We start from the raw sequence: 13,575 nt of genomic DNA on the forward strand, positions 1-13,575 counted from the left end.
TACTCTCTCTCTCTCTCTCTCACTACTCATAACGATTGTCTGCCTCGATCTCCGTGCCTAATCAGTCCCTACAAACTAGTATTAGAGCTGTGGTTGAGGTGTTCGTGCCTCTCGGAGTTGGAACAGGATAGACGAGCAAGTTGTGAGCTGCAAGCATCGTGGGTGGTCAAAGGCGAGCAGGAGAGTCGACAGACAGGCCACGACAGGCAGCGGACAGGTCACAACAGGCAGCATTTGACGTGAGCGGCAGTCGTCGCCAGGCCTCGCAGCAGTCACTAGGCCACGCAGCAGTTGACGGGACACACAACAGACGTGACGGGCAGCAGTCACGACCAGTCGCCAGACGACATACGCGACCAGTGGGGCTCACGACGCATGACTGGCGGGGCTCACGACGCATGTCTAACAGGCCAATGGACTTGTCATATTTTTTTTTTCTCTCTTCTTCTTCAAAATTTGTTGAAAATCCTCTTTCTCTAACCAAGGTTCGTGCATGCAAGCAGAAAATCTCAGATCTATGCAAAATTGGCCCAGAAATTTGGGGCTTTTCTCGAATTTGGGGATCTCAACGTAGAATTGGACAATCTCACTCAGAAATTGTAAAGTCGATTTACCCGGGAATTTTGGGGCTTTTCACATTTTAGTGAAATTCTTTCAATTTCACTAAAATTAGTGCACGCAGGACTTGGAAAATTTGGGGATTTGTCCAGATTTGGTGCGAGCAAGATGCAACAGTGATATCTGTCTTGGAAATTGTAGGAATTTGTGACATTTTGTCCTCGAGATTTGGGGCTTTTGCACAAATTGGGCTGAAATTAATCCAATTTCTTGACATTGAGGCACATTGGACCCGTGCAATCTGGGGCTTTTGCAGTTTGGGCAAAAATTGTGCAGCATTTGGTCATTTTATGTACATGCAGGTTGAATTCCACGCAATTTTGACATCGACACTTCGTAAAATTTGGGGGTTTTGCTGAAATTGCTCTATTTTGGCAAAATTGGACTGTCCTATGCATGACAGAGGAAATGCAGATGCGTGTTTGATGCTTTGAGCACAAAATTTTGGGACTTTTGACCATTCATGTCAAATTTTATGCTCGTGGGTACATGTACAACAGAAATTGCAGCTGAAATTTTGGGATTTCTCATGTAATGTGGTGCATATGCCCTTGGAACAGCTGTAATCAGTTGGATAATGCTATAGCACATGGTTTGGTGCTCCTAAAAATTTAATTACAGATCTGAAATCTGTACTTCTGCGTGGTCATTTATTGCTGATTGGTACTTGTTTGTACCTTGGTCACTTGGGTGACAGTTTGGGCCTGCATTTGCTGGTTTTTTGGTCACATTTGGGCTGAAAATCATTGTTGGCAGCAATGACAGCAGTAATCTGATGCACATAAAGAAGCTTGAAGGCTCATATAATTTTGCAGTTTCGCAAAAGCAGTGCTACAATATCTTGTTACAAAAGAAGCAGGCAAAGCCAATCAAAACCAAAGGGGCAAAGCCTCGGACATGGATCAGGACTATTGGGATGAGTTGAATGAGCTTGCATGCTCAACCATAGAGCTATCGATTTCTGATGCCTTGCTCTTCAACATTGAAGGTTTGGATTTTGCATATGCTATATGGACTAGACTGGAAGAACTATATGCACAGAAGAGTGCTGCAAGCAAAGTGTATTGGCTGAAAAAGCTTATGGATTTGTGTATGAAAGAGGGTACAGCAATGTCTACTCACTTGAGTAAGTTTAACTCCATTTTCAGCTAGCTGGTTGCCTTGAAGTTCATGATTGATGAGGAATTTAAGGCTACTTTTTTGCTTTGCACTCTACCAAAGAGTTGGGATACATTTAGGACTGCTATGAGCAATTCTAATGTAATCCTGTTGTATGCTGATGTAGAGAGTGCTCTACTTATGGAAGAGATGAATCGGCAGAACAATGCATCCAGCAAGTCTTTCAGTGCTTTGCATTCTAGGGGCAGTCATAGCAAAAGGGCAAATACGATGGCAAGGGACGTAGTAAATCACGTGGCAAAGATGTTGAATGCCATCATTGTGGAAAGAAGGGTCGCTTTAAACATGACTGCTACAAATGGAAGAAAGAGAAAGGAAAAGGCAAGAAGACAGATGATAGCAAGGAAGAGAAGAATGACAGTTAACCTAAGAAGAGCAGTGTAAAAATTGAAGAGGTGAATGTAGTCACTCATGACAGTGATAGTGGGAGTGATGTACTCTTTGTCTCTTCACACTTTGGTGCACATGCTTTACTTGCAGATACAGATGATGTCATGCATACCTGGATTCTTGATTTAGGTGCTTCCTTTTATATCACCCCTCATCGTGAGTGTTTTTTCGCCTATACAGGGGGTCGACATGGTGTTGTCCATCTTGGGGACAACTATGCATGTGAGATTGCAGGTATTGGCAATGTGCAGTTACAGTTTCAGCATGGCTCTGTCTTTACACTTCAGCATGTACGGCATATACCTTAGCTCAATAAGAGCTTGATTAGCACAGGGCAGCTAGATGATGATGGCTTTCATGCTACCTTTGGTGATGGAAAATGAAAGATCTGTAAGGGATCTAGGGTTATTGCCAGAGGTTGCAAGAGTGATACTTTGTATCCACTTCATATATCTAGTGTGCGTGACCATGTTGTTGCCATAACCAAGCAGCCAAGCGTTTCTTTGTGGCATGGCCGGTTAGGACACATGAGTCAAACATGAATGAAAGTGCTTTCTCGTTTGAGTTACTTGCCTTGTCTTCGTTGTGATGATTTTGAGTATTGTGATCATTGCATTTATGGCAAACATGCACAGACGTCTCACAAAAAGTCTCTTTCTTTGAAATCTTCTCCTCTAGAGTTAGTACATTCGGATATATGTTAAATGCCAGGATTATCTTTAGGGGGAAAGAAATATTTTGTCACCTTTGTCGATGATGCTACACGCAAGGTATGGGTCTATCCCATTCGTAGCAAGGATGAAGTGCTTAATAAGTTTAAAAAATTCTTGGCATTGGCTGAAAATCAGACATACAAGACACTTAAGTGTCTTCGCTCTGACAATGGTGGGGAATATGTGTCCAAGGCTTTTGAGGCATTTTGTGACAGTAAAGGGATAAAGAGGGAGCTCATTGTCCCTCATAATCCGCCCCAAAATGGAGTTGTGGAGCGTATGAATCGGACCATACAGGATAAGGTCCGTATGATGCTATCTCATGCTGCATTACCCCATGGTTTTTGGGCAGAGGCTGTTATGACAGCCGTTCACTTAATTAATCGGTCTCCAAACAGGTCTTTGGGGGGGGGGGGGGAGTTCCCCAAGAAGCGTGGTCGGGCAAGCCGTCTTCATATGCTCATCTGAAAGTGTTTGGCTATGAGACTTTTGTGCACATTCGTAAAGAAAAACGCATCAAACTTGAGCCAAAGTCCTGTTAATGCATTTTCCTAGGATATGGTGACGAGGGTGAAATGGGTTATAGATTGTGGGATCCCGAGAAAAGGAAAGTAGTATGTAGCAATGATGTTATCTTCCGGGAAGATCGCATGCACAAACAGCCCGAAAAGACTGAGGAGGTCCGTAGGGTTGTATTCCGAGAAGAAATACCTTTTGGACATCAAAATGTGCCCGCTGTACAGCAGCAAATACCTGCTGTAAATGAACCTATAAATGCAAGAAATGATGCTGGAAATGATCAGCTAGCTATTGCCCATGAAAATGAGCCATTACTTATGCGGGAACAGCCAGGACAGTAAGCTGTTAATACTGATTTGCAGGCTGAAATGCCAGGACAATATGCTGAAAATGGAAATTTGTAGGAACAGCCAGTAAACAATGACCATTGGGCTAGGAGATCGTCTAGGGCTACTAGACAACATGACAGGTTTGTTCCTGGTGTAATTAATGTGGTTGAGTATGTCATGCTAACAGACTGTGGTGAACCGTCTTGCTTCAAGAAAGCAATGGATAGACATGACAGCAAGAAATGATATTAAGACATGCTGTCAGAGATGGAATCTCTTGAAAAAAATGGCACTTGGAACTTGGTGCAGTTGCCTAAAGGGCAGAAAACCCTTCCATGCAAATGGGTTTACAAGATGAAGGTCACTTCTGGTTCCTCACCAAAGTACAAAGTAAGATTGGTTGCAAAGGGGTATAAGTAGGAGCATGGAATTGACTTTGATGAGATTTTCTCTCTTGTAGTCAATATGACTACATTGAGAACCATTTTGGGCTTGGTTGCAGTTGAGGATATGGAGCTCATACAAATGGATGTAAAGACTACGTTTTTACATGGTGATCTATATGAAGACTTATATATGCAGAATCTTGAAGGGTTTGTTGAACAAGGGAAATAAAAAATGGTATGTAAACTCAAAAGGAGTTTGTATGGGCTGAAACAATCACCAAGAGAATAGTGTCATAAGTTTGATACATTCATGCAATCCCAAGGCTTTCATAGAGGTCAAGTGTATCACTGCTAGTACACCAAGAAGGCAGAAGATGGCAGCATGATTATCTTGGTTTTGTATGTTGATGACATGCTAATTGCTGGCAGGGATACTCATGCCTTGGATTCATTGAAGCAATTTTTTTATGGCAGCTTTGACATGAAGGATCTGGGTGATGCAAATCACATTCTTGGCATGCGAATACTCAGAAATAGATCGAAAGGCTTACTCTATCTATCTCAACAGGAGTATATCTCCAAAGTTTTGCAGCGTTTCAATATGGAGGGGGGGAAAACAATTAGGGTTCCATTGCCTCCATATGTGAAACTCAGTGCAGAGGACAGCCCTACATCTGATGATGAGAAGGCTGAAATGGCCAAGATACCATATGCTTCAGTTGTTGGTAGTTTGATGTATGCCATGGTTGCTACACGTCTTGACATTGTCTTTGCAGTGGGAGTGGTTAGCAGATATATGGAAACCCCTGGCAAGAAGCATTGGGATGCAGTGAAAGGTATTATGAGATACCTCAAAGGCACATAGGAATTGTGCATCTGCTTTGGAAAGCAGAAGGCATTTGTTGTTGGCTTTACGGATGCAGACTATGCTAGTCATGCGGACTGCAGGAAGTCCACTTCTGGGTATGTGTTTACATTCATAGGAGGAGCAGTCTCTTGGATCTCCAGGCTACAAAAGTGTGTTGCATTGTCTACTACAGAGGCAGAATATGTGGCTGCCACTAAGGCATGCAAGGAGGCTTTATGGCTTTCACGTCTGGTGGGAGAGCTCGGCATCACAGAGTTACATGTTCTCCATTGTGATAGTCAAAGTGCTATCATGCTAGCACGGAATCCTGTCTTTCATGCAAAGACAAAGCACATACAAGTGAAGTACCACTTCATTAGAGATGTACTTGACAGCAAGAGCATTGAGCTTGCCAAAGTGCATACGGATAATAACCTTGCAAACCTTCTCACGAAGGGTCTTCCAGCAGAGCGGTTTGCTCATTGCCGACAGATGATGGGAGTTGGATAGATATATGTACTTCAGCTTTGTACATACCAAGACTTAGCTGAGTCTTTTCTCCTCTTAAGGCACATTGCCTTTAGGTGGGAGGTTGTTAGGAATAAAGGCCTCGTGCCTTTTAAATGTGCTCGGGTGTGAACACACCCTTAGCATTTGTACTTACACATATATATCTATCTAAAAACCGAAAGGTACACTCATCATTGTACCTGAAAACGTGCTCACTCTCTACTCTGCTCTCTCACACTCTTTGTCTCTCACGCGCGTAACGGCTGTCTGCCTCGATCTCCGTGCCTAATCGGTCCCTACAAAATTCTGAAAAGAAGTTTGAATACAATGAGGACTGATCAATGCTTGCATGCAGCCCAAGGCATTAGTGAGGGTACTGGATCAGGCTGATGACAGATGGTTGGATTTGAAGATGGAGACGAGACCTTGTACGTCAGAGTGTGCTAAAATCTACAAAGATGAATGATCAACCAATTGAGAGGGTAGACTATGTATAGCCAAATAACCCAAAAATTGGTCAATTGCTGTGTAGGAGTGCTAAAAGTCTAGCCAACTTTATAAAATAATGGAGAAAATGTAGTTGCCTATGGTATGAGCTGATGGTCACAAAAAATAGATGTGAATATACCCTCCAATCATTGAAAAAGAAATGCAAGGTTGGAAATAAACCTTAGCCAATGTGAATACACTTAAAATAGATTGAAAAAGAAATGCACTATAACTCATGCTCTAGAAAGAGTTGTCTCTTCCGTAAAAACATATGACAATTGAATGTCAGAGCTCCTAATGTCCCTGTTTGACATAGATTGAAGCTCATAGGTAGGAGATGAGAGTGCATGACATATGTGACTACTAACATCTTCATCAATGATAGATTCTCAGTACCCGTTCGCGGCATGTGAGAGATTTAGATCATCCCAATTGAATGTCAGAGCTCCTAATGTCCCTGTTTGACATAGATTGAAGCTCATAGGTAGGAGATGAGAGTGCATGACATATGTGACTACTAACATCTTCATCAATGATAGATTCTCAGTACCCGTTCGTGGCATGTGAGAGATTTAGATCATCCCAAATGGACATGGTGGTGCACATCAATAGTGCTTTATAGGCTAGGTCTTGGCTTCCACCCGTTGTCGGCAAGGAAGATTTGTAGCTTGGGGTTGCTATTGGGGTTTGATGTTGACTCTTAGGATTTGAGGTGGCTAGACACATGCAATGTTGTATCATGGATGCAAATTTAAAAACATAGTGGCTCTTTTCCATTATCTCCTCTCTTCTTTTTCCTAGATTGAGTTGTGGCACGCTCAATTTTGTCACCTTACCACAAGTACTTTAGAAGGTGGCTCGTGATAAATGGTTCGTGGCTTAATAGCAGCTAGGATGAGTTAGATACCTTGTATATCTTGTGTCAAAGGGAAGTTATAGTAAGATTCCATCCCTAACAATGCGTTTTGTAGGGCTTAAAATCCATTGGAGTTGGTCCACATGCATTATGTGGGCTCATGCCACAAGATTTGCTGAAAGGGAATACATATACATTCTCATTCTCGACTTCTTCCTCAATCCAATTTGATGAGAGTCATCGATTGTTGAATTGCTCTTAACTTTGAGCATTATGTATGCTCACAAGTTCTCATCAACATTAGTCAGTTAGTTTCATTTTCATTCTTGTCTAAGCTATTGTGTTTGAGTTGTGGCCATACATTTTTTTGTTATCTTAGTCCAAACCCTAGCATATCTTCACAGGCCTAAGTCTCCTTCTTCACTTCCTAGCTTTAGAACACCCACCATCATATATAGTAGGCTATCATTTTGAGCCATTGCTATTTTTAGAAACTACTATTTTTGACTCTAGGTTGCTTTCTTCTTTGGCGGGTGGCCTTTGTTGACTCCTTTTGACATAGTTTTGACTACCTTTGATGAGCTTTGGTTGCTTCCTTATCTTTTATCTTGTTGACATTGTGGTTTAGGATTAACAAATGTAGAGATTGGTTCATTGGATGAGAATCTAGAGATTGCTTTATTGGTGAGGTCACTTCTATTCTTGACATGATAAAAGAAGATGTTATTGAGAATTTTTCTTACCCATGCATGAGATATTTCTTTTCATTGTTATCATGGAAGAGTCCACTTAGAGGGGATATTTAAGGGATATATTATAGATTTGTAGGACTCTATAGAGAAGTTTGTTGGATATTTCGGTCTCACAAGGATAGATTCCAATGCCCAAAGGGGTCATTACTTGGAGGGCATCCAAGTTTTTATAGGAGCCAATCTACTTCAAGGTCATAGTTGCCAAGGTTAGGAAACTCATTTCATACCTAGTCATTTCATAAATATATAAAACACCTATTTTAAACTTTCACAAATGCCATATCCTAAATGTCTCGGGACTTTTGTAATCATCATTTATCATCGATTTATTTAACACGTTGACATGGGTATTGGCACTGGTTGCCAGAGTTTTGTTTTGAGTTTTTATCCATGATGATTGCATATATTGATGACTTGTTTTACAACCAAAGTTGATGCTGGGCATAGATAGTTGACCATGATGCATGCAAATATTGATGATATGTTGAATGTTCATTTGCATAGAATAATGAATAATGTCAATCTGTGTTCTCTTCGTCGCATGGATAATATAGTATATGTATATAAAACATTTATACTTTTTTTCATCTCAACAAATGAAACCTGTTTTTAACATTTTACAAAACTTGTATGAAACCTATGAAATGCATTTCATGCCTTGCATTTCAGAAAACCTTGGCAACTATGTTTGAGGTCCTTGAGGGACCATCCTAGTTTCATTTGGGGCTACCTTAATTTTGCAAGGCTTATGTTTTGACCATATCTTTGTAGGTTCTAGACACAGTCGAGCTCGGCAGTCGAGATTTTGGAGGAGCAATTGTTGATCTTTTAGGAGGAGATTCAAGGAGAGTTTGGGCATAGCTATTTTTTGTGTCTAGAGTGCCCAATATTTCACCTTCAATGCACTTTGAATTGTCATCTCTTTTTGTTTATGTCACTCAACTTTTGAGTTATGCTATAGTTAATAATACTTCATTTAGTTGAGAGGGTAGTTGACACCACACGGTGTGAATAAATACTTGAGCTCAGAAGATAAACACGAAGTGTACGATTAAACACAATGATAGAACATTAGGACTCAAAGGTGAAGAGAAATTTAGAGTAAAAGAAGAATGAATGGTGTAAACACATTATGCAAGAGTGAATATGAAACCTTGAGCCTCGTGTCTCACAGAATGGACCAGGGCAGAGATGAACTATAGAGTGTACCATATTTTAAATGACAAGAAAAAGTAGTGCAGCTTGCGCTGTCGCAAAAACGCATGTTTGAACCTGATGTTGATTGATTTGATGAGTGCGCAACAGTTCTGAGGTAGGCAGCAGCTTCTAGAGGTAGTATAGAAGTTGTTAGCAGTCTTGTTAGCTCATGGGTGAGTTTGGCATGTGATTTATAGATGTTTTTAGGTATTTTATATTGGTCATTTCTATGGTTATTTAGGCATTTATTGCTTGCTGATTGGCATTAAATGCTGGTCGACGTGATCACTTGTATAGCCCTCCCACTCCTCTTCTTGTTGATTGGGACCAGGACAACCATGAAGAAGCTGTGCTTACATGGGATTTCGATGATGCTTGTGCATGTTCTGCTCTCCTTTTGCTTTATATCTAAAGAGGTTCTTTTGATAGTCACCTCTTGTTGGATAGCTTTAGCGATATGGGTGAAGCTTTAGATGTTGTACAAGGCTCCCTCGACTATGTGTGTAGTTACCCTCTATGGCGAGCTCCAGCAAATGAAGTTTAAGCCTAAGGATACTATTAAGTCATTCTTACTTCATGTTACATAGGATCAACTTCCTCATATGCAATCTACCCTTCTAGAGACCCATCTTGTGGGGATTGCTTTTCAAGCTCCCTCCGGAGTTTGGAGTAGCCAATGCTTTGCGAGCCTAGACATCATTGATGCAAGTGAGCTTTATACATATGTCCTCAATGCTCCTTGAGTACGAGGCATCTTTGGGGTCACAAGGGAGGCTTCCATCTCAGTATGGTGACTCCAATGAGGCATTTGTAGCTTTTGAGAGGGATGACGAGAAGAAATCAAAGGCCCAATGCTATCACTTTGGTAAGAGGGGACATTTGCGCAAGGATTGCAAAGAGTTAGCAGCTTCAAGGAAGAAGAAGGAGAAGAAGAAGACGATGAAGAAGAAGCAGGATACAAGCTCCTTTGTCGAGTCACCCTTCTTCTTTGACTTCGAGTCGGATCCTTTGACCAAGGCCAAGGTCAAGGCGTGAAAGGGATCATCTTCTTCAAATCAAGGAAAGGGCTTGGCATCCCCTTTTTCCATTGCTTTTTAGTACAACTGATGTGGTCATCCCTCACGACTCTTCAGTGCTAGAGAGGAAGTGTGAGATGTTGGTGAGATAGGGTAGGTGTATCTCATCTATACAGGTATATTGGTGCACAGATTCCAAAGAGGGACTTTCTTGATGCATCGATTGAATTCTAGGAGGTTTTGAAATCATGGAGCTAGGATTGACATCCATGTTCATAATGGGCCGTTTCTCGACAGAGGGCGGGATTGGCTCCTAGTTTGAGCTAACATGAGGGGACAATTTGGTTGTCTAGACGAAGGCAGCAAATCCATTGTCACGTATGCTTATAGGTATTTTTGACAGGATGGTCATGGATGCTACTATGAGGCATGATTGACAAACATAAAGAGCTGTTATGCTTCTTCTCTATTTTCAGACTTTGGTACAATCGACATCGACATCAGGTTATCTTTGAGGTGTCTTGGTGGTGGCTCGATCACCCATTGCTTGGGTATCCATTGTCCTATTCTGATGGTCTTTGTTGCTTGGACTATGATGAGTCATTATCATTGTATCATTTTATTGTATTAGATCACCCATGATTTGAGAGAGGGTGTTAGGAGTCTAGTTAGCTCATGAGTGAGTTTGGGCATATGATTTATAGATGTTTTTAGGTATTTTTTATGGGTCATTTCTATGTGGATTTAGGTGTTTATTGCTGGCTAACCTGATCATCTGTATGGCATATTTTTGGCCTATTTATTTGGCTCCCTCCTCCACAGTCATTCATCATCTGGAGATTCCATTGTAGGCCTTGTTGGAGAGATGAAGCTAGTACTAGTGTCCATGCAATAACTAGTGACTCACTGTTGTATGCAATTGTCTCGTGTTTGGTATATGGATTCCATTTCCTGAGCATATCTTTGAGTTCTCCCTTTGTGGTGTTCTTTTGTTTTCTTCTATTTTCTCTTTTCTCTCATGTTGGACAGTCTATTACAGCAGTCTTCTACGCTTCCATTGCTGCAACCACTTATGATAGAAGCAAGGCAGCAGATGTAGGCAGCGAATGCAGGATGCTGTAGATAAGGTGATAGAAAATCTGACGATGTTAGCATTGTATGGTAGGGGCTGAGCAGTAAATGCAGCCTCGGCTGCAGTTGCCACAGGCTGAAGGATGCTCCGAACAAGCTGAAGCAGGCCAAGATCAGCGAACACAGCAGTGTGGACAGGGTGCCTTGCTGATGGACCACATCACGAACTGAGGTATCCGCCAGCAGATGAGGGGTGTAGACAGCAGTGAAGAGGGCACCAAGTGGTGGAATAATCTGCAAAATACGTTCTACTGAGTGGCTTGGCAGCCTCCTATTTATAGATGTGGATCCTCCCAAAAGTTTGGGTGTTGGCTTATGGGACACAAAAACTTTGGTAATTTTGAGTTTTGGGGCTGTTTTAAAGAGTTAATTGAGGTCTAACTGGACCTTGTTTAGCTTAACACATGGTACATATTCATTTCTTTCTCCATTCTTGTGAGTCGATTGTGGTGAGTCTTGTGCATTTAGTTTTCCTTCATGCAGGCTGCCTAGTGCCATGGCATCACTTAGGCTGGCGTAACATCACTACAAGCTGCCATGTCATCATTGAGGACTGCCACATCATCAGGCAAAACTGCCACATCATCAAATGAATTCCCATGTATCAGCAGGTGAACTGCTATGTCATTTGCTGCTGCCTTGCAGATCACTTTCAGCCTTGCAGGCTGTCAGGAGACTGTTCTCTTCAGAGAGCAGCTGTTCTAAGGCTTTCTTATAGGAATCTGTTGTGAGAATTTCATTCCAAAAGTTGTCCTTCAAGAGTTTTCGGAGATTAAGGTATCTTTAGTAGAGGATCCCCGAGTCTCTACAGTCTACTGTTTAGATTATTTCCTTTTTCTTTATGTTAGAGATTAAGCGTGATGAAAAGGATTACATGTCTGTCACACAGTGATGCCCAATGTTCTGAACTGAACTGAGAGAAGTTAGTACAAGGGTTTGCTTTGGAATGGAGAACTTACTTTGAATAGAAGTTAGTACAAGGGTTTGCTTTGGAATGGAGAACTTACTTTGAAATGTTCTGCTTTTGGCAGTGGAACAAGGCCTAATTATCTTGGGGTGCAGAAAAATCCTCCTTCCTTAGCTCTTTGCCCCCCAACGCCAAACTGCATCTCAACGTCTGAAGAGCTTAATGATCCTAGCCATTATGTTCCACCTTGGTATGCTAACTAGAAACTCTTTCAACTTTGATTCCATAAAATATGCAAGTACTTTTGCAAATATGGAGGCCTTCATCATGCATGATGTTGCCAGCACAGGACTTACAACCCAGAGGATGGCAGAGGAAAGAAAAAGCCTGTGTCAAGAGAGCAAGCTATGAAAGAACTCCTTGATGTGGTACTAGTGCTTGCTAAAGGTTTTATGCTTTATGCCTGCTAAAAGTTGTTTTGGGGTTTGGTGTACTTAATCCTGTTCTCTGATGATAGATTAAATCAACCAAGCCAGACAATTTCACTCCTCGGATAGTGGAGCAAAAAGAGGATTATGTCTATGTTGAGTATGAAAGTCCAATCCTTGGAGTAAGCAATGGTTATGCTACTTGTCTTGTAAGTGGAAGAAAATAATGCCATCTGGTATATTGAGCAAGGTGATTTTCATGCATTTACAGTTTGTTGATGATGCGGAGTTCTGGTTTCCTCCTGGAAATCGTTCTTTAGTAGAGTACCGATCAGCTTCAAGAACTGGGAAGACGGACTTTGATATCAACCGCAAGCGGATTCGGGTATTGTAAACTCTTGATGTAGTTGCTCTTTGTCAGTTGATTAGATCCTTGGTTGGCTCTTTTGAGCTTCAACGCCATGCTTTGTGTAGGCCTTGCGCTTAGCATTGGAGAAGAAAGGCTGGGCATCAGTTGGCTACTAGACATGATGGGTGAGGTCTTAAGTTTACAATATCTAGGTGACATTTGCAGAGTGCCTTCATCTTTAAGCTTATCATCATTTATAATTCATGCTGGATTTTTGTAGTGTCCAGGGCATGCCGTGGAGAAACAGCATTGGGTGTCTACTAATTTCGGGTATTCAAAGTACAGGGTTCCAACTTTCCCAGTACTGCTAACAGCCAAGCGTTCGGTTTACTACAGGAAGCAGGATTAGTGAGCTTGATTCTTACAACTGAGTACTTGCTTACATGCCTTTACAGCTGTGCATGGAGGCACACGCTTTCCTTTCTAGTGCTTAAAGCTGTAGATTGGGTTCTTGTGAATTTGGAAGCAAGAGTATGAGCTATTATATGTAAGAATCCACCATGAAATGCTTTTGGCAGAACAAACACATTCGTTTATCTTGTTAAGGTGGTTGAAAGGAAGACCAATCTCAATATACATCTCTCTTTATATTCCAGTCACATCCGCCCTATCAATACATCTTTTTGTATGAACTTCGAGGTAAGCATACGATGATGTGGTTGAGAAGAGAGGATCATTGGGCGATCCTGTTCTATCACAAAGGATTCCATATGATTTTAGCATCTTGTGGAAGCTCAATTTGGCTTGTTTGCATTATAAACTTGCAATCGCCTTTTAGATAGAACACATTGGTACTCTCAAGCTGGCAAACTGCATCTCCACTGTGAATTCCGAAGCTCCGATCCTTCGATGTTCTACTATTGGCTCTCTTATCCTACTCAGATCGGTTTGGCAAAGCA

At 41.5% G+C, this 13,575-nt stretch overlaps 1 protein-coding gene across 2 annotated transcripts in view; it reads left to right on the top strand.

Annotated features, from left to right (window-relative positions):
- The window catches only part of LOC148030697 (uncharacterized), a 30,594-nt gene extending 17,319 nt beyond the window's left edge, over positions 1-13,275 (top strand). The window contains exons 4-9 of one of the 2 annotated variants that reach the window (XM_087687044.1): positions 11,964-12,089; positions 12,189-12,267; positions 12,357-12,449; positions 12,539-12,652; positions 12,742-12,801; positions 12,897-13,275. In XM_087687044.1, the coding sequence (XP_087543170.1) occupies positions 11,964-12,089; positions 12,189-12,267; positions 12,357-12,449; positions 12,539-12,652; positions 12,742-12,792 (463 nt within the window). In that variant the 3' untranslated portion in view covers positions 12,793-12,801; positions 12,897-13,275. The remainder of the gene's footprint in view (positions 1-11,963; positions 12,090-12,188; positions 12,268-12,356; positions 12,450-12,538; positions 12,653-12,741; positions 12,802-12,896) is intronic. The other variant, XM_087687045.1, reaches the window with a different exon arrangement.
- Positions 13,276-13,575: the final 300 nt, after the last annotated feature.

Source organism: Lygodium microphyllum, chromosome 10, assembly GCF_053477565.2.
Source record: "Lygodium microphyllum isolate KBCC chromosome 10, Lygodium_microphyllum_v1.1.10, whole genome shotgun sequence".
Lineage (NCBI taxonomy): Eukaryota > Viridiplantae > Streptophyta > Polypodiopsida > Schizaeales > Lygodiaceae > Lygodium > Lygodium microphyllum.